We start from the raw sequence: 19,858 nt of genomic DNA, 5'->3' as shown, positions 1-19,858 counted from the left end.
TTGGAAATATCAATCCTAAGCCCAATTATGCATGCTCGGAGAGCGCGCGGATGATTAAAGTGGAAAGAATTATTCACACGTACCGTTAACGGTAAGGTAGACGACTTTGCTGAGTCCAGCGCCAATGCCGTTTACCGCCTCGCAGAGGTAGAAGCCCTCGTGGTCCTCCTGCACCCGGGCGAATACGAGGGAGCCGTTCGAGTGTATTTTGGGGTCGTGGCTGTGCTCGTGGCCGGCGATGTCCTTGTAGTCGCCGGGCTTGTTGCCGCTGGCTTTGCGCCAGGTGACACTCGGTGGTGGGAAGCCGTCCGCGTGGCAGTGGAGGCTTAGACGCGACATGCCCTCGGGTGCGTGGACGTCCTGGGGCTCGGTTAACCATCGTGGGGGCACTGCGGGAACGGGGCCCGAGACAGAGAAGCAGAGACTCAGCGATAATTGCTGAGTGCTTGTCGTTGTCGTGGATGTGCTCGGATCAGTGGATACGTCTAGCTAGGCCAGGACGTATAAAGCGCGTTTGCGACAGCTGTTTTACTCGAGTCCTTTAACAATGTTCCTCGTAATAATTGAGCGCGTGAAATTCATCGCCCATCCATTACAGGCACATAGGGATTTTGAATTTATGCCAATTAGCTACTCGTTCCAATCGCTCAAACGGCCCTTCTCTCCCAAGCATATCGAGCCAATAAAGTTGAACGTTAAACTTGTCATTTATCAATTTTAATAAACAACAGTTTATCGGAGAATTGCAATTTTTTGCTTACAGTATAAAAGTCATAATATCTCAATAGTTTGTTACTCGACATGTAAAACTGTACGCATATTTTTTTTTTTTATAGCGAATGTATGCAATGACCGTGCAAAAGAAAAAGAAAAAGGAACAAAAGATGACTGTTTAAATATCTTAAATGAGCGTTAGATTCAATTCAATTTCACGCTACAATTTATCATTGTTATCGTTATAGAAAGTTTTTTTTTTTTTTTTTTTTTTTTTTCAACGAGCGTTACTCCAACATTTGGCTGTCGATTTGCCTAGACGTTTCCACTGTAAACATTCCACGAAACGTGTACTGTAAGGCGAAAGAAAATTTTAGAAACATAAATTAAACTCGAGCTATAAATTATAAAGTGAGAAAAAGAAGTTTAACAAGTTGATGTTACATATAAATCAGTGCTGTGCAGACATTTTTTTACCCAGTGATATTGTGCACTGTGATTGTGCGAGAAAAAAAAAATTATTGATTGCATTTTTATAGATCTGTGTGAAGAAAATACGTGAAAAGAAAAGTGTATGTGCCAGTGAAATAATGTGCATTTAAAAGTTTTTGTCATGTTCTCACCAATTATTACCGGCCGACGATGGCATTAGATGATTGCATTGCGCATGATTTATATTAATCAGGAGTATTGAAAGAAATTAGCCGACTGATGTAATAAGTAATAAATTTATCCTGGGATATTTAATTCGTTTGACCCGAAAGTCAATGATTTTCATCTTATTTATAATGAATAAATGTATGATATGAAAGATATTTATTAATAATAATTTTATTTAATGACACGGGACACTTGTCTTAATACATGGACTAAATTTAATTTAATATTTTATAGGAATTTAAATATAATAAGCCTTGAATTCCTATGTTCTATTTCAAAGTCCGATTAAAGAACTAATTGCACGAAAAACTTTGAAGAAATGATACGGGATTTATTGAAATTAGATTTAAATTTTTGGTGCCCTAAAGTAGCATTAATTATAATTAATAAAGTTTCTTTTTATAGAGCTAAGAATTTATTAAATTAATGATTGCAATTAGTCTTTGAATATTTATATTAAGCAAATTTAATGGCTGAAAGGCAATTTATTTAACGGGTAAGAAAAAACACAAAAAAAAAATCAAAACAAAAAAAAAACAAAAAAACAAAAAAACAAGATATTAGTTGAAACTTTTCAGCGATAATGATTTAATTAATTTTTATCGATAAATAATTAATGAGCAATAAGCGGGGGTTCCAATATTAATAAAACGTATGCACGAGAGAACTTAAGCATTAAAAGTATAACTCGATTATTCGACCAATGCTTCGGGATAACCCAATTCCATCGCGAGAAAAACAATTTGCATTTTAAAAATAATTTCAACAAAATGTAACACATGCACGAATATATGTCGGTTTTGTAAGTATAAGCTTTGCAAGTGCAGGCGACGCACACACATAATCATAGCTATAGCGCATCGGCGAATTGTTTTCTTAGCCGGTAATGATGGTGGAGAAAGAGTGCTTGTGCATAGTACAGAGAGCGAATGTGTGCGCGTATGTGGGGCGGGTCCGCGTGTGCATGTGCACGCCTCTTTGGCCACATGTGCGAAAGAGCAGAGCAGAGCAGAGCAGAGCAGAGCAGAGGAGAGCGGAGCAGAGGAGAGCGGAGCAGAGTAGAGCGGAGCAGAGGGAGAGAGAGAATAAGATTGCAGATATCGAGGTGCATTATGTTGATAGCTTTGTTGGTGTGAAATAGAGGTAGCGAGACGGTACCTTTAATAAATTAGGCATATCACACACGCGCGTACACGCACATGCCCGCACGCATGCACGCACGTTTTTAATGAGTGCGAACGAAGCCATCATTGGCCGTTGGTTTTGGTACGCGAATATCCGTACACCCTACCTGTCGATTAACCTGTCGATTAATCTGTCGATTAACCTGTCGGTGGCTGCTCAGGGCAGTACTTGGTGAGACCGATCTTTCGGCTGCTTCGTGGCTACTTGCGTTCTCGAACTTCGACCAGCTGGATCAGCTGTCTTGCTCTACTCGACCAGTTAGTTCATCAAGCCAGTCCCAACGTGCGCTTATCCTCATTTATCGGGATAGAGAACAAATATTGTACAATTCAAGCATAACCGGCGAACGCGGACATCGACGTAACGACGATCGATAATTCTCAGCTATTTTCGTTACTTTATCTCTCTGCATTATCAAATCGCGTCTTGTCAATCAACGATTTTATCATTTACTCGCGCGACTAACTGTCTTATCGAGCCACCGACAGCCAATATAATATCCAATGGAAAAAGAAACCATTCTTTAACCAACGAAAAGGAATGAGTTGGGCAGGTTTTTAAATAAGCGACCGAGCGGCGTACTGCGCGCTATTAATATACATGGGGCGATCTCACGAGGAAATGAAAAAAAAAAAAAAAAAAAAAAAAAAAAATGCTGATAGCAGGCTATTAAGCATAGTCCTGTACACGAAAAAATATTTGCTCCAGTCCATGTAGGAATTAGCAAACAAAGGGAAAGTAATGTCAGGAGCTGTGTGTACCGACCTGGTGACATTGATAGTTTCATCGAGACACAGCCGTACACGCGCGCACAGAGAGTGAAAGTTGAGTAGAGCAGTGAAAATGGCGTTAGGTGCTGCTGCTCGTAAGCGCTGCAAGTGCGAGTGCAAGATAAAAAAAGTGCGAGAGCGAGGGATGCTGAGGCTCGGGGTTCGCGAGGAAGCCGCGGGCCGTTTACCGCGCACGACGAGCTCCGCCGTGTGCAAGACCTCGGCGACGGAGTTGCGAGCGTGGCACGTGTAGTTGCCCGTGTGATTGACCGCCACCCTCTCGATGACGATCGTGCTGGAATGCGCGTCGATGCTGGTGACCCTGAGGCCGGGCATGTGCTGGGCCCCGCCGTAGCGGCCGTAGGGCCCGAGGCTATCTATCGGCTCGCCGTCCTTCGACCAGCCGATGACGAAGGGTGCGTCGCCCTTCTCGATCACGCAGGTCACCTGGGCGCGCACGCCCTCCGACAAATCCTTGTTAAAGGTAAAGGGCGCTATCTGGGGTGGCACTGCGTCACAATGAAAGCAAAACGAGACGCACTTTTTAGGGGATTCTTGGATGCGTGAAAACCTTCGTAGAAACCGAGAAAACCTTGGGTAGGCAAAGCTCGATGTGCCCGAGCGGCGCGCGCGCGCAGCAAAGAGTCCACTATACTTCTTTCCGTCTTTGGCCCCTCCCCCCTCCCTACCTCCCTCCACCATCCTCACATACACAATACTCATCAACAAACCACCTTCCTCGACGGGTTGTAGAAGGTTTTTTGCTGAGCGCGCGCACGCGTCACCAAGCTGTGGAGAAATTTTAAGAAATGCGAAATTTTCGGCCATAAGATGAACGCTCCTCACGTGTGCAGTTGTGTGTCGGTCGATGTTTATAAGTGTGGATGTGGCTCGTACGATGTTGCAGTGGCCTGTCTAGTGTAGAAAAAGATTTATGTTATGATAGCATTAATAATATAGGGGTTGACGAGAGTCCATGTGATAATGTTTGCCCGCCGTGCCACGCGCTCGGATTATTAAGAAGGAGGCGGGCGGCGACGGCAGGTAATGTTGAACGTTAGCGGAATGAGCGGGGGGAGGGGGAGGGGGATGGGGGGGGGGAGTATCGAGAAGGAGTGAAACGAGATCGCACATTTTTGGAAAAAGCCGCTTGCTATCGTAATCGATTGTCGATTGGTAGGAAGCCTCCGACCAGTGGAAACACGAGTGAAACACCGCCGCCCAAGTAATTCGAAACGATGATGTACGCAAGTAGGAGGAAGGCACAAATAGTTAGAGTGGTGTGTATGCTTGTGTGTGCGTGTGTGTCTGGGAAGGGAATGGAGAGATTCAAGCGCGACGTTGTGTTTACATTTGGTTCTCGTTGTCGGCACAACACGTGACGTGAACAGAAGGAACGGCACTAGGGGAAATAATAAAAAATGAAAAATCACTTTTGCAGGCTTATTGCACTTCAACAAAGCCAGCGACTTTTCATTTCTGTGTTTTGCCCTTTGGCGGTTATTATCTTTTTTTTCTTCTTTATTATATTCGTTAGCTTGCCTCCTAATATTCACGTTTTTCAACAATTTATTTCTCGAAATATTGTCGTCCTTTTCTGCGCGGTGACTCTTTATAACGTAAATACTAACCTACGTAACTCTACTCTCACTCATAAATTTACCAAAGTGAACATGATTTTCATTGGCTTTAGTCATTAAACAATTTTTGCCTTTTATTTTTCATCAAGTGGCGCTCGCGCGAAAGGCGAAATATTTAACCGGACCTTTAGAATAATTTCACGGAATATAATTTTATATTCCGCATTCGGATATATGTGAATGAATTATGCCAAAGAGTGGATTCGACGATAGAATTATGAATACGAAATATTTTTATAAATATACTCTAATTATAATTAATCAATTTATTATTCATTCAATTGGTTCGTTAGCGATATTATTCGTACACTCTACTTCCAATTCCATTCACAATAGTTAGTTCTTTAATAATCATATTTAAATCCGCATATTTTATACAATGGTAATGAGATTAGTCGGTCATAATATCGATTTTTTTTGTCGCACTTTCCGCGAGGTGGATACTTTACCCGTTCAATTTCGAAAAGCTTCTATCAAAATTCCGGAAATTATAAATTTTAGAAGCGCTGAAAGTTCGTGCATTTTTTTGGCTTTGTATGGCATCACTTTTTTCTTTCCTTTTTTTTTTTTGTTCTTTTGTTTTTAAATATTAAATTTTACCTTTTCGTAGCGTAACTTTTCATCTAAGTGTCTGATTGATTTGAAAATCTTTTTAATATCTTGTAAAGTCACGCCTCCTTCTCAGGCGAGACTTCTCAGTTGAAAGTTGATTTTCATTATGTTATATGTGCATAGTGCACATAGTATACAAACTATAAATAGTATATACTACTATGGGCTTATACTTCAATACAACAATAACACGATAATCAATAACATATTCGGGCAATTTTAGACAGAATTTTTAAAAGCTTATCCCGGTTGATGCTTTTAACGAATGGGACGAGGACGTCCGTTTAATTGGCAACTTTCAACGTAACATCCGTGTAGCTTATATAAGAAAGAGCCAAACTCGACTGTGCACTATTATGTATAATAAGGAGCTGTCAAGTTGTCCGCAATGATAAGGCCCGAGTGCTCGGCTAATAATCGGAAGAATGAACGTGGCGAGTGATAACGTGGAGCGCGAGCGCCACCTAGCAGACGACGCGTAAGAGTCCCGGAGACGAGGAGGACGTCGCGTGGTGTGCGTACCGTGAACGAGCAACCGAGCGGTGCGCGATGCCTTAGCGGCGTCGTTGCTCGCCAAGCAGGTGTAGTTGCCGTTGTGCGCGGGCGAAGCGCTGGTTATCCTCAGGGCGAGATCGAACTCGCCAATCTGGTTCGTGGCGGCGTCCAGCTCGCGGTAGGAGCTCAGGGGCCGGCCGTCCTTCAGCCAGACGATCCTCACTGGCGGGTCGCCCTCGCTCACGACGCACGTTACGTGGACCCGTGCGCCCGCCTGGATGTTCTCCGGGAAGCTAAAGGACTCGATTCTGGGGGGCACTGGAAAATTCACCGTCAACACAACATGATCCCGTGCACTCATTGCGCGAGATCATTTCTTCCTTTCGCTCAGCGCCACCACTGTGCTTTTTCATTGCCATTTGGTCGTGTATCGACGACCAAGAACCAAGGCTGGCTCCCCTATAAGTTTTTTTCCTTTTTTTTTTTTTTTTTTTTTTTTCTTTTTTTTTGAATTTACCTAACTATACATACCTAACCTTACGCCTTTATTTATTTTAAGTTTCTCTCATTCGTTCGTTTTATCGGAAAACTTTCTCCTATACATTTTTCTATTTTTCTTGCAAGTAGACCGTTGAAAATATATGAAAATGAAATACCTCGGAAAACTGCTTACTGGGCTCTATTTCATTTATAAACAATCATAAATAAATTTATATGGTAAATAAATAATGAATGAATGAATAAATGACTAAATGAATAATAAACTATAATTTTTAACTTTTGTCGTCGTAGGATTTTACGTGAGATTTCTAAAACACGATTTTTCCATATATTCTGTTTATCAATTTGCTCGTAAAAGCAAGAGAGAGAGAGAGAGAGAGAGAGTGTGTTAGAGAGGCAATAGGCTTGAGTAACATGGGAAATGATTTTTATTTATTTTGTTGTTTTTATAATTGTAAATGAATTATTAAAAGAACGTTTACTATTGAAATTAAAATTTTATTTTTATGAAAAATCGTAATAGTAATAATGAGATGTTTAGGTGAAAAAACTTTTGACAAAGTAAACGCGATTGGCGGCTTAAATTTGCCACCATCACTTTGCATCTATCAAGTTAAGTGCAATACTTTAGCGTTTAAAGTGCTTCCAACAATTTCATAAGGAGGATTAAAATTTTTTTCGTTTTTCTTTTTCTTTCTTTTAAACCTAATTTTTTAGACCGCCGATTTCTTCTTGGTCCTTCTTATTAATGACAAAGTGATTAAAAGTACGAGCGAAACGAATAGTACGAACAAGTTACGAACAAACTTCATTTACGCATAGTAATAATGGGTACAATCGATAATTTAATCAAACTTTTCAGAAATAATTTGCAGCTTAATATGATTCCGTCATTTCCAATTGCATCTTCCTTCCCGCAATTATGATTATTATTAAGGCATTGATTTTATAATCGTTTTTATACTCGCGATATATTCGTCCGCGATCCAGCGACAGTTCAACTCCATTAAACAAAATCAGCCTCGACACAAACTGTGTAGGCGCCATTTGTCCCTCGTAAAATCACTTCTCCGCCCCTTCCCATCCACCATTAGCAATGTAATTTATAAACCATCTCGAAGCCAGCTGGTTTCGGCCTCAGGCCGCAATTGTGCACAGTCGGGCGCTGCGAAAGGATAACGAGGATCGGACTACTGGGCTAATAAATAAAGTAAAATCAAGGAGAATAAAAGAAGCAAGGTTCCATATTCGGAATATCAAGGCCATGGTCAATCATCACGTGATATCCAAATCTTTCCAGTGGACGTCCCATCGGCCGTGGCTCCACCTGCAAGAAAGGCTCACACGGACGACGATTCCCGTTCTCTCTCGACCGAGACGTCGCGCGCGCATTGCATTAGTGCTCGAGGTCCGTTCACCAGGGCTTACCTTTCACTTCGATGTGCACCGTTTGCGAGTCGAACCTGCCCTGCTGGCTCTTGGCCGTGCACGTGTAGGCGCCCTTGTCGGTATTGCTGTCGACCCTGTGGAGCGTGAGGGTCCCGTTGCTCGATACCTCCTGCCTACGGCTTGTCGGCAGAACCTGGCCGTCTGGATAATATGGGGACGTTATATTATCGTCGGGTCAGCGTATTCGGGATTGGGATTCGGGGATCTTTCTCAGATAGGCAGGTACGGGGGACCAATACACGTCCTTGGGTCAGGTCCGTGCTTTAGCGGCCACCTAAGGTTTGTTGAGCAGGAAGAACGACTCAATGGCCAACTTACCCTTCTCCCAGACGATGGCGCCGATGGGGAAGCCGGCAGCCGGGCACTTGATGACGGTCGTCTCCCCGGCTACGGCCGCGTAATTGCCCATTGGTCGGACATGGGGCGGCCCGTAGATGTTGAGTCTTCCCCCGTGATGGACCTTGGCCACCCGGTTAACCGCTGCACATCGATACTCGCCGCCGTCCTCCACGCGTACCGCGCTGATGTTCACGTGCGAGATGACGTCGCCGTGTACCGTCACGTACTGACCGATCATGAACCTGGTACGGGCAGTAATTATTTCGTATCGTGTTTATCGTATGCGCGAGGTTCTTCTCGAGGACGAAGAGAGCTACCGTGACTCATTTAGGTGGGATATTGTCAGGAACATCGGGGGGTAGGAATTTGATTATTTGATGGTTATCCGTCCATGCCAGATCTTGTGATTATTACGATGACTTTAGTGGGATAGTGTGTGTGTGTGTGGAGGGGGGGTGAGGGGGAAGAGATTCTAACGAATTATTTCGTCTATTCGCAACTTTATTATCAATTGCTGATGTTTTTAATATTGAATGGAGAAATCTAATGGAAGGAAAGCGTAATGTCGTTTATTTGAAATCACGTCCCAGATTGTAATTATACTTATTATATTAACAATGCATTTTTATTCGAGAGCATAATTTAAGAATTTTGCAGACCTCGTTTCTCAGTTGTATCGATATTCAGTCGCAAAGTGATAATTAATTACGTGATAACGATACAAAGACCACTATAATCGATAATTTAATTGGATTAAATTCAAATTTGTCGAATTTTTTGTGGACAACGCTCAATTTTGTATAATCTTTCAGTGCTGTATTTTCACAATGCCTCTAGTAAATATTAATAAGTCTTAAGTTTTTCTTATTATTCAAGTTGCAGCGCAATCCAGGCTCTTTTGCACAAATTATACATTTTCGATTTTTCAATCTCTAAGTTTATCGCTGCTTTCCTTCTTCTTCAATTCTACGAGAGGAGAATGATTTTTACTTGATACTTGATGAATCAAGTACGCGAAATTGTTACAAAGCTGTTACATTATAAGCGCGTTACTCGATGTTACGTAATGCGAAATGGTCAATGAAGAATTGCTGGGCGGCTGCCGTTACTCAAACGTTGGCTGTTGCTTCCAACGTCCCTGAGCAAATGCCACCCATGGCTTTCGTCCAGAGGATGCCAAAGGGGTCGCGAGTCGCTTACCGTGCAGATGTCTCCTCTACGTAAAGACGTAGAGGAAGCAGTGGCGCGCGTAAAACCTACCTGTCGTTCTGCGGAAGGGGGAAGCCATCGAGGGTCCAGGTGAAGTGCGGCGTTGGATTACCCGTGGCGATGCACTTGAGGGATACCGAGGGTCCCGGCTGTATCGTCTGCTCGATGAACTTGTAAACTAGTTGAGGCGTCGCATCTGAATACGTAAATGAAACATATAACGGCTGCTCCGCCCCTCCATGTACGGGCTTAAGTCTGCCCTTACGATTACGAAATCATTAATAATCCATAATGTGGGACCTCGTATCCCCAAAAATACGAAAAAAAGCACCAAATTTTCAGTTTATTTACGTTTCCAATATATTTATCGCCGGATGTACGCGACGCTTTTTTCAACGCTCGATGTTAATAAGGAGACGCTTCCTTTACGTTTTTTGAATGCAGTTTTGGATGGCCGGCATGAGATTACGAAAAATTTGTCCGTAAAAATTGTAATTTTACATTACATGGCTGCTTATTATACAAACATTAAAAATTTAAATATTAGGATAACATTTTATGTAAGCTCACTGGCAAAATTGTCGATTAAAACTGCTCATTAGCTTCGGTTACTTCCGCTTATAAAAAGTTCGCCCAAGCGAAGTCGTAAACTCGAACGTTAATAGTGTTAATATATCGTGTCGTCAGTAATCCATAATATCTTACTGCATTGTGTCACATTAGAATAACCGTCATTTTTAATAATCAATTATTTCCATATTGTTTACATAATGCAATAATATCAATAACCGTCATTTTTAATAATCAATTATTTCCATATTGTTTACCAGCGAGTAAGCATATTGTTATTTTTCACGAGCGCACAGCGTGAGATAGAGAAGACATGCAATAATATTCTACTTCACGGCTATATTTCTCTAAACTTACTCATACGGAAATAAATAATTGTAGTAGGAGTAGCTTGAGTTAGAGTGGCAGATGTAAACTATTGGCAGAATATCTCGGAATTAATTGTTAATGCTTTCAAATCAGTGAATGGCAAATTTAAATATTAAAATTAAATTTCACCAACATTATAATGAAACTACGAGAGCAATTATTAATCATTTCATTTACTTAATTTTTATCTTTAAGGGAAGATTTTTATAACATCAGTATTATAGGTGTTCCATAATGCCAAATAGTCACATTAACTCTTCTGCTGTTAAAATTTTAAAAATAATGACCATCTTACATGTAATGACACATTTGAAATATTAAATAATGAATAATTGAATGATCTAATGACATAATTGAAATATTAAATATATTAAATAATCTATGCATATATGATACGAATACATAATTATTTTTCTATATTTATATAAATTCAATTAAAAAAATACCAAAACATTATAGATAATATAAACGATGAATTTTTCAACATTGATAATACCGCATAATACAAATATATTTACGCGTACAATTAGTTTTTTTTTTAAGCACAACAACAAATATTGTAAAATTAATTAATTCCCCCCCCCCTTTTTTTTTTAATGTAAATTTATTAATTATATTATTGTTGTTTCAACGTAGTTAAACATATTTACAGTATATAAATTTCAAAGATTCATTTAATGAACTTTCATCTAATAATATTTGTCTACTTAAAAAAAAAAAAAAGAAAAAAAAAGAAAAAAAAAATTGCCGGAAAAGCAAGCAAATTGACTATAAATCTTGTAAAATAAATTTGTTATAACGCGACTCTCTTTATAATTAAGAAACTTTATTTTTCAATGTCTTTCAAGAACGTCTTTTTTAATTAGATATTTAAATTTGCAAATATAAAGTATAAATAATATAGGTAAACGGTAAACAGGAAGAAACAAACATTAAACAGTGAATAGAATAAGAAAATAACGTAAGAAAATATTGCTTTTACATGTTGAATTTTCTTATGAAAATTTATTTCACTGATTAATTATGCAAAGAAAGCCTTATAGATACGTTCAATAATGGCATTAAAACCTTAAATCCAAAGCCTGCACGATCATACTTTAATTTTGCAAAATTTATATAACCCAAATGAAATAAGATTTTGTTTACCTATAATATTTATCTACCATATTTTCATGCGACTAACAATGTAACCAACAATATGTATTTTTAGTAAAGGATAAAATGATTCATAATATATTTGCTAGTTTAAAAATTTATAATATCTCCATTTGATCGAATTTGCAAGAATTAAAATTAAAAATGCTTCAGTTATTTATTTAATATAACGAAAATATATCTCATTATCGGCCTAAAATCGTCACATCGTATTATCCAATCAATTATCATTTATTTTACTCTCTAACACGAAACTCTCTTTACATTCAAACGTATGTCTTATTTATTTATTCATCTTTTATAATAATAATAACAACAATAATAATAATAACAACAACAACAAGCAAATACCGTCAATATTAATAAATTATTCAAGAAAATGTGTTGCACGTTTGTTTTGGACATATAGTTATAATGGTAAAAATCCAATATCTCAAAGATGAAAAATAGTTTGGTTAATTACTATCAAAACCATTAATCCAAGTAAACGGCGATATTTGAGAGATTTATTGTTTCAAGTTAAATAAATAAGAGAGGAACAGCACGGGACCTTTTAACGTCGGCCTCTGAATTATCACGCGCAACTTTCCTAAGCTTGCGAGCACCTAAGCAATAGCCGGGCTTATTTGTGTATCCAAAGCGTTGCACACACACACGCGCGCGCGCGCGTGTTGCCGATTTCACGGACGAGCATTCCCCGTTTCGTCAAAAGTGCTGGAGCAAGCATCTTGTATCAGTTCGTAGTTCCGCTTCGACTTCGCGAAGACACTGTAAGAGTCGAAGAGGCAATGCGCAGTTGTTTTCCGCTGAGGATTCGCCTCATCTAATATTATGGGCTTGATAATAATATTTGCATGACAAGACCCGTGCACACCCCTTTCTCTGCATATAGGCAGTGCACCACGAACAATCGATCGCGGTTTGACGCCCGAACTCACCCCTCCATGGCCCACTGAATTAACCCCAAATTATACGGCCGACAATAAACCGCAGTGGCTAATTTGAGTCCGGTGTAAATCAGGCCGCGAGCGCGCGCACACGAACCTCCAGGCCCAGGAGCCACGCCCGAGCCCACCATTATCGCCTGTCGATATGAATTACGCCAATCGCCCCCCCCAGCCCCCAGCCCCCCCCCCCAGCCCCCACCCCCCACCCCCTCACCCCCTTCTTTTCGCTCTCATCGCCGTGGCCGCCGCCGTCACGATTGTTCGTACGCGTGGATTTATGCGCGCCGGCGTGGCTCTATTGTTCGGACGGGAGGCGAGAGTTTTTTCTCGATAATTCCTTTTTGTTTTGCGCGCTCAGAGGAAAACTGGGCCGTTATATTATCGAGCGGTAATGCGCGCTTCGTGCGAAACTTGATGAGGAATGTGCTGGCGTTATTGGTTATTACGGATTGATCGAACGCGGGTTTTGTGCCACAAACGTATATCGTTCTTTTGTAATCGGGGAATTATTAATAAGAGAATAAGTCTGAGATAATTAATGGTTTAATCATGCTGTGTACGTGTGATTGGATTGTCCAATGCTCGGATTCTTTACGGAATACATAATTGCGTGCCGAGTGGAGGCTGAGAATCCGCGAAATCTCAAATTATGTATATTGATTATCGACCTAGTAGTACTCGTGTTTAATTTTAGTTTTATAATAATTTTTGAAGCTCTAGAAATGTTCAATTCGTCCCAACAATCCCAATGTGCTGGACGCAACTAATTATCGATAATATTTATCATAAAATTAGTTCACGTACAGCCCATAAACAATACAATCATGTGTTTTTTATTTTTCTTTTATCATATTAAATCTGAATATTTAATTGGTTGCATAAATCTCGATTATTATTAAAAATCGCATAATTAGAGATCTGCTGGCAAAGCTTATAAAGCTAGTCAAAATATTTTAAGCAGCTAATAAATATGTAAATCTTAACTAGAATAGATTGTTAACTTGGAAACGAGATTATTACGTAATTGCACAACAATCGATATAGCTACGCGTATCGATAAAGTCGAGTATAATTCATGAGAATGTGCGGGGGTGGAGTTTCTATTAGTCGCAAATTAATAGCGGTCATATTGATCGAGCTCGCGTCAAAATATCATTGCGCGATGTATTCAAAATCTGTCATATTCTGTCATAGATATATGAATATTATATCGTTATTATAAAAATCAACAAACAGAACAATAATGATTTATTATTTGTATAATAATAGTGGCACGTAATCATATTAAGTCCTGATCCTAATGGTATCATTAAACTAGTGTTCCGCTATACGAATAGTACAATCTATTAATTAAAGAGGCCAATAATTATAATTAAACATGGTAATTGCAAATAATGTTGCAAAATAATGCTATTAAATAAACTATTTGTGAAAGAATAGTAATTTATTTAATTAGAATTTGATGCCTCGTCGATGTTTGTAATTAGAAAATATTAGCGATGGCTTAAATGAAAGCAAAGAAAGTCATTTTACTTTATCAACCTTAATAAACTATATTACTAGAGTAGATAATATATATATATATATATATATATATATATATATATATATACATTTTAAAAAAAATTTATTTATTATAATCGTAAATTATAATTTCGCTTACATTGCATAATTATTGCGCAATTATTATTTATTGAACCAGAGGACATTCGAGGCTTTTTGAATTTACGATAATATACCAATTTACTCATATATGTAGCTCAGTCACTCGATACGAATATGAATTAATCAAAGATTTATTACGACATTTAGCGACATCCGGACCTCATTGTTTCGGACTTTTCGTGCTTGATTTAAAAATTGGAAAAATCCTGCCAGCCAAGTCGAGGCTGTATAATCCAGCATCACGACTTACCCCCAAGGCGAAGTTCCGCGGTAGCCTGAACCATTTCGTTGTCGTTTTTGGCGAAGCACTGGTACATTCCCTTATCGTCGCGCGTTATCGAAGCCACGTGGAGGGTCGTGCCTCCGTTACCGAGAATCTTCGTCCGTCCTGAGGCACCCTCGCGAATGGGCAAGGTGTCCTTCGCCCAGGATACGGTCGGCATCGGCTGTCCCTGTACCGAGCATTGGAACTCTGCGTCTTTCCCAAGGTCCACCGTCACCTGCAATTATAATCATCCAATCAAAGTTGGCCTTACTGCGAGATCGTGTTTGCCCGTATCTTAGCCTATGTAATTATTTAATAGTCTAGTGTCGCTTATACCGGAGATGGAATATATGATTGCGTGATATTCTTCGTTGATTGTTATTCGGCGCAGTCGTTAGAGAATTTGAAAAAAATTGACAAAAGTGATTGGTTAATGGGAAATGTTGGTTGAACGCAACAGCGCTTAACGCAGAGATATGTAAAGCACGGTAATTCGTCAACTATTTTTATTTTTTCTGTAGAACGTAACCAGCGTTTAAGGATGATAAATATCAGCATAGCGTGTGCGGGATAAGTTTACATTGATTTTTATGGTTACGATCGGCTTTAACCATACGCGTGAACGGCACGTCTCATTCGTGTAATCATTGAGCATTAAAGGGCAAAATTAACCATAATAGTCTGCGAATGAAGGGAAAGGTTAAAGCGTTTTAGCACTTATCTAAATCAAATCGGAAAAAATATGCACCGTTTTATATAAGAAGCAATTTTTTATTTACGATCATAAAACGAGATTAATTACACTTAAATCATTGAAAAAAGTTTCCGCAATGCGTTGGATTCCATGAGCCATGGAACTGAATTTTCAAAGTAATACTGAATTTTCCAGGTATTTCATTTATGAGATAACAAGTGAAACTGTTAGCGAGTGAAAGTTCCTTATACGGTGTATAGATAAAGAAAGCGAGTCGACGATACCGTGCATTTATTGGCAGTCACATTTATTTCAAATTTCATTTCTTCCATAATGTTTAATAATTATGTTATTTAATAATATTAATATATCGTCATCTGCGGTGCTATAGTAGATAAATAATTAATATACTGATAGTACTGTAGAATGGCGTATTTGTAATCGATTGTAGTATCTAAAAGTATCTAAAATTTTAATTAAATGTCTTTAAATACATTCAGCATGATCTGATTTATTATTGATTTATTAAATAATGGAATTGAAATTGAATTACACTTAATTGTATTTCATTATTCTTAGTTACTAATTTTAAAGTAGCAGGGCCAACGGTGGCTAAAATTTAATTCGTCCTAATAATAATTTTTTTCAATATCAAATTAAATATATCAATATCAAATAAATTAAATGATAATACGCATATAATGCAAAGGTGCATTTGTAAATTATCAATACTTTTATCGTCATTTTACTATAGATGCATAATACCGGCATAATCATTCAAAAGCACATAATGTGGTTTTAGAATGTGAGTAGCGTCAGGGAGGTGAAAAAGGGATATTCAATAAGTTTACCCGTCGACTGTATACGAGGATTACAGCTTACCCTCTTTCTTTCCTCGATATACGTTCTCACTCTGAGCATTTCATTCCATTGAGGATATGATGTATCGAAAATATCTGCCATGTACGTATTATGCGTATTATAGATATACATTTACCAAGGATATTCTCATGTCGCGTAAGTCACCGAAAGCTTTCCTACCACTAGAATTTCAATAATGGTATTGTAGCATCTTGGTGGGTATTCCATTACTCAATGTTACCAACCATCTGAGAAAAAGGAGCAAAGGAGCCATCGATTATGTACGACAATCGATTATAGTTTATTATGTTAAGATTCGGTTAAAGCTCTCTAAATCTCGTAATGATTTCCCATTTACTTCCTGAGCAGTATAATATCTCATTAAACTTGTAGTACGTTTGTTTGTGTATTTATTTTTTTTTAATTTTTTTATCTCTGTCTTAAGCTTTTTTATGATATTGGATATTTATGGTTTCAAGTATTTTCATTGAACGATGGTACTGCCATGTGAGGTGTAAGTGTGCATTTGCGTGCGTAATGCCATAAAGATGTAATAGTGTCGTATAACTGAAATAAATAGAGAGAGAGAGAGAGAGAGAGAGAGAGAGAGAGAGAGAGTGAGAGTGAGAGAACAAAATCGAGACTCGACTATGGTGAATCGGAAAGACTTTTACCGCTGTATTATGATCATATTAAATTCCGAATATTTCAACGAGGTTATTATTGATTTTGGTCCGAATGCTTTCGCAAGCCAATTAAACATATATATTGCATTAAAATCAATTTTGCGAATTTTTGTTGTTATTAGGTTTCAAGATAATACGTTTATTAATGAAATATCCTAATTACTACTCGCACACGCGCTTTCTCGTGTTTCAAATTTCCATTCAATCAAGGCCTATGCTGCACTCATCGTTCATTAATGCCTTCACGCATCCTTCTCCTCGCATTCCCATTCAACCGTTCCTCCCTACTTTCTAACGATATTCATCACCGTTTGTGTATTACCTACGCGGTTAGATTTTTTTATACCATAGTTAGAAATCGACCAGCCAGCCAATAATCATATGAAGAGCAGACACTGTTCTGCATAGTTTTTTATTCAATATGTAATCATGTGTGGGTTTATAGAGGCAAGGCATGAGCGGCGATCCTTAACCTTATCGTACTATAGATTCGTATATGAATACGATTGCGGCTGCAGCGTGAGTAACAGCAACATCATTATCATTATCATCGAATGGTTACATTACGCTGATTGCCAAACGGTCGGATTTCTGCAAAAGCATGCCCATCTCATTCCGTAACTGGCTGTCTACCTATCTACCCGCATTTTTTCAACCCCTACGACACTCGAATCTGATTAATTTTTAACCATAGTAATTACCGATCCCATGGCTGTAGACTTTCATGTCCGACGGGTCTGATGCAATCGTCTCTCGGTTCTCAGTCATTCGGTGATACGTGCGCCCGTGTTAAATCAGAATTTTCTGTACCCTCTTTCCAGGATACATGCGTACGGATACACGACGTCTCCCTCCTCTCCCCCCCCCTCCTCACAAATCACTCTCTATCACTCTATATACATGTATATATATATATATATATATATATATATATATATCTAACAGATGGCACGTCACGTTCGCATTTCACATGCTGCATTTAGCTTACAATCCAGCCGAATGCGTGCACGTTACGCGTGAAGAAAAGGGCTGCAGTTTCGTAATGACGTTGGCATCCTTTAGTGATTTTCCGAATGAAATCAAGGCAAATGCTGGATAGAGAAAGAGGCAAAGCTGTCGTATGGTTGGGCCGCGTCTACATTCTCTCTTTGTTTCTCTTTGCGTTTCAGGCCCGAGCGAGCACTTTCCTTTAGCCGCATTTAGCCGCACGTTGAAACGACGACGCGGGACAGGGCGAACGGACGAAATCCGAAAGCGTCGCCTCGACTGACTGCTAAAGGACATTTTAAATGCGACGTCAATGCTGCCAACGCGGAATCACTAGGTGTTGAAAAACATGAAAGAAGCGAATAAAAAGGCTCGGGGCTTCGTCACCCTCGTCGACTTACCTTCTATTCCATTAAATTCTAACGATTGTTGCATTACTTTAGGCGCGCGCGCGCGCGCGCACACACACACACACACACACACACACACACACACACACACACGAGTTCATCAAGCTATCGTTGTAAAATTACAAATTTTTTTTTTCTTGCCCCAACATGCCAACGTATTTTCTTCGTATGCTACTTTTTCTGAATTAACGATTGCAAAGTTCCGACAGACTCCGATGTTCTTCAAAGTGCTATCGCGAAAGATTGGAATATAATTCAAAGCAAACGAACATTTAAAAATTCTTCAAACAACTCTCGACCGCTTTATACTGCAATTTATCGAAATACAAAATTTAAATAGCCTGCGCTCAATACCCTACAAATATTTAAAAAACGAAAATCCCAAGCTTCTTTTAAGTTTTATCTCAAAGGTGTTCTCACCTGCGAGAGTCAGCAATTCGTTAATAGATATTAAATATCAATATAATGAGTCTTACCTGCTGTGGTGCGACGCGAATCGTCAGTCCACTGATAATGGAGACCTCGAGCTCGACCCTCTCGGAGCCCGCGGTATTGTTCGCGTGGCAGACGTAGCGGCCGGCGTCCTCGAGCCTCGCTTGCTGGACAACGAGGACTCCCGAGCGCGCGTGGACGCGCTCCGAGTTGCCGACCATCTCCGGGCCCGTGCTCGCCGACTCCCGGAACCAGAGATACATGGGCGGCGGGATGCCCTGGGAGATGCACGAGAGGACGATCGTCTCGCCGGTCTTTACTGGCGCCGGGTTCATGTGCTCGTTGAAGCGCGGCGGCACTGGATTCCGGTGCTCTGCCGACAAAAAAAGGACCTTGGCTAGTCTATTGCGCGCCGCCTATTCCACGCTTTGGACCAAGGCCAGATCATTCTATGACCATCGTCCATTTGCTTTCGTTTTGCCTGGCCGAGCCGGCCCGTCTCAAACTCCCCCGAGAGCTTTCACGATTAACGGCGTCACATTGTACACGTGCAGCGGGCCGTCGCTGTTGGGCTTTCTACGTTGATTCTACGTTGATTTTACGTCCTACTCGATTAATCTATAATTACAATGCAATGTTGAGCCATTTAGATATCTTGCTCACCTTACGTCTGAATTTCAATCTTCGAAGCAAACTTTTCTTCCTTGTTCCCTTCATTATTTATGATATCTGGATTATTACTAATGAGGTATTTATAGAAAATGAAGCCTAACGTCATCTAATAACCTTTATATATATATATATATATATGTATGTTAAAAATATATTTTATGTTTAATAGAATGTTCGAATAATTCGGAAAAATTGTATTGAATTGAATTTAATTTTTTTATTAACTTAAATGTTCATGACTTAAATGGATTAGAATTTACTTATGCTCTCATCACTTTTTCACTATGTCGTCTAACGACCAATTTTAAAATATACAAATGATTAAGTATTTCATAATTAGATTTCTTGCATAATTTATATAAATGACAATCCCATAGCTAATTGCAATGCATTTTAAATCTTATCTTTCTAGCTCGAATATCAAAAGAATTGGAAGCCCGTAATATTATAGTATTTTATTCTTAATTGTTAACAATAATTTAATAACGAAGAAATTACATTTTGTTATTTTATAAAATAAAATTATTACTCTTATTTGTAGCTTTTATACCCAATAGAACCCGATATTAAA

General features: G+C 39.2%; 2 protein-coding genes across 2 annotated transcripts in view; both read right to left on the bottom strand.

The window, feature by feature from the left end:
• The window catches only part of LOC105365481 (Down syndrome cell adhesion molecule-like protein Dscam2), a 168,852-nt gene that overhangs the window by 20,579 nt on the left and 128,415 nt on the right, over positions 1 to 19,858 (bottom strand). The window contains exons 6-12 of the mRNA XM_011503657.1: positions 18,660 to 18,988; positions 14,531 to 14,780; positions 9,626 to 9,770; positions 8,345 to 8,607; positions 8,006 to 8,167; positions 3,518 to 3,838; positions 84 to 389 (exon numbers count right to left, since the gene is read on the bottom strand). Coding sequence (XP_011501959.1) covers positions 84 to 389; positions 3,518 to 3,838; positions 8,006 to 8,167; positions 8,345 to 8,607; positions 9,626 to 9,770; positions 14,531 to 14,780; positions 18,660 to 18,988 — 1,776 coding nt within the window. The remainder of the gene's footprint in view (positions 1 to 83; positions 390 to 3,517; positions 3,839 to 8,005; positions 8,168 to 8,344; positions 8,608 to 9,625; positions 9,771 to 14,530; positions 14,781 to 18,659; positions 18,989 to 19,858) is intronic.
• LOC105365480 (Down syndrome cell adhesion molecule-like protein Dscam2) lies at positions 5,752 to 6,537 on the bottom strand. Its single transcript, XM_011503656.1, has one exon. The coding sequence runs from the start codon at positions 6,435 to 6,437 to the stop codon at positions 5,901 to 5,903; it is 537 nt and encodes a 178-aa protein (XP_011501958.1). The 5' UTR covers positions 6,438 to 6,537; the 3' UTR covers positions 5,752 to 5,900.

The sequence above is a fragment of the Ceratosolen solmsi genome, unplaced genomic scaffold (assembly GCF_000503995.2).
Source record: "Ceratosolen solmsi marchali unplaced genomic scaffold, CerSol_1.0 scaffold8, whole genome shotgun sequence".
Classification (NCBI taxonomy): domain Eukaryota; kingdom Metazoa; phylum Arthropoda; class Insecta; order Hymenoptera; family Agaonidae; genus Ceratosolen; species Ceratosolen solmsi.
The sequence above is the reverse complement of the archived record's forward strand: the minus strand, read 5'-3'. Positions and strand labels throughout refer to the sequence as shown.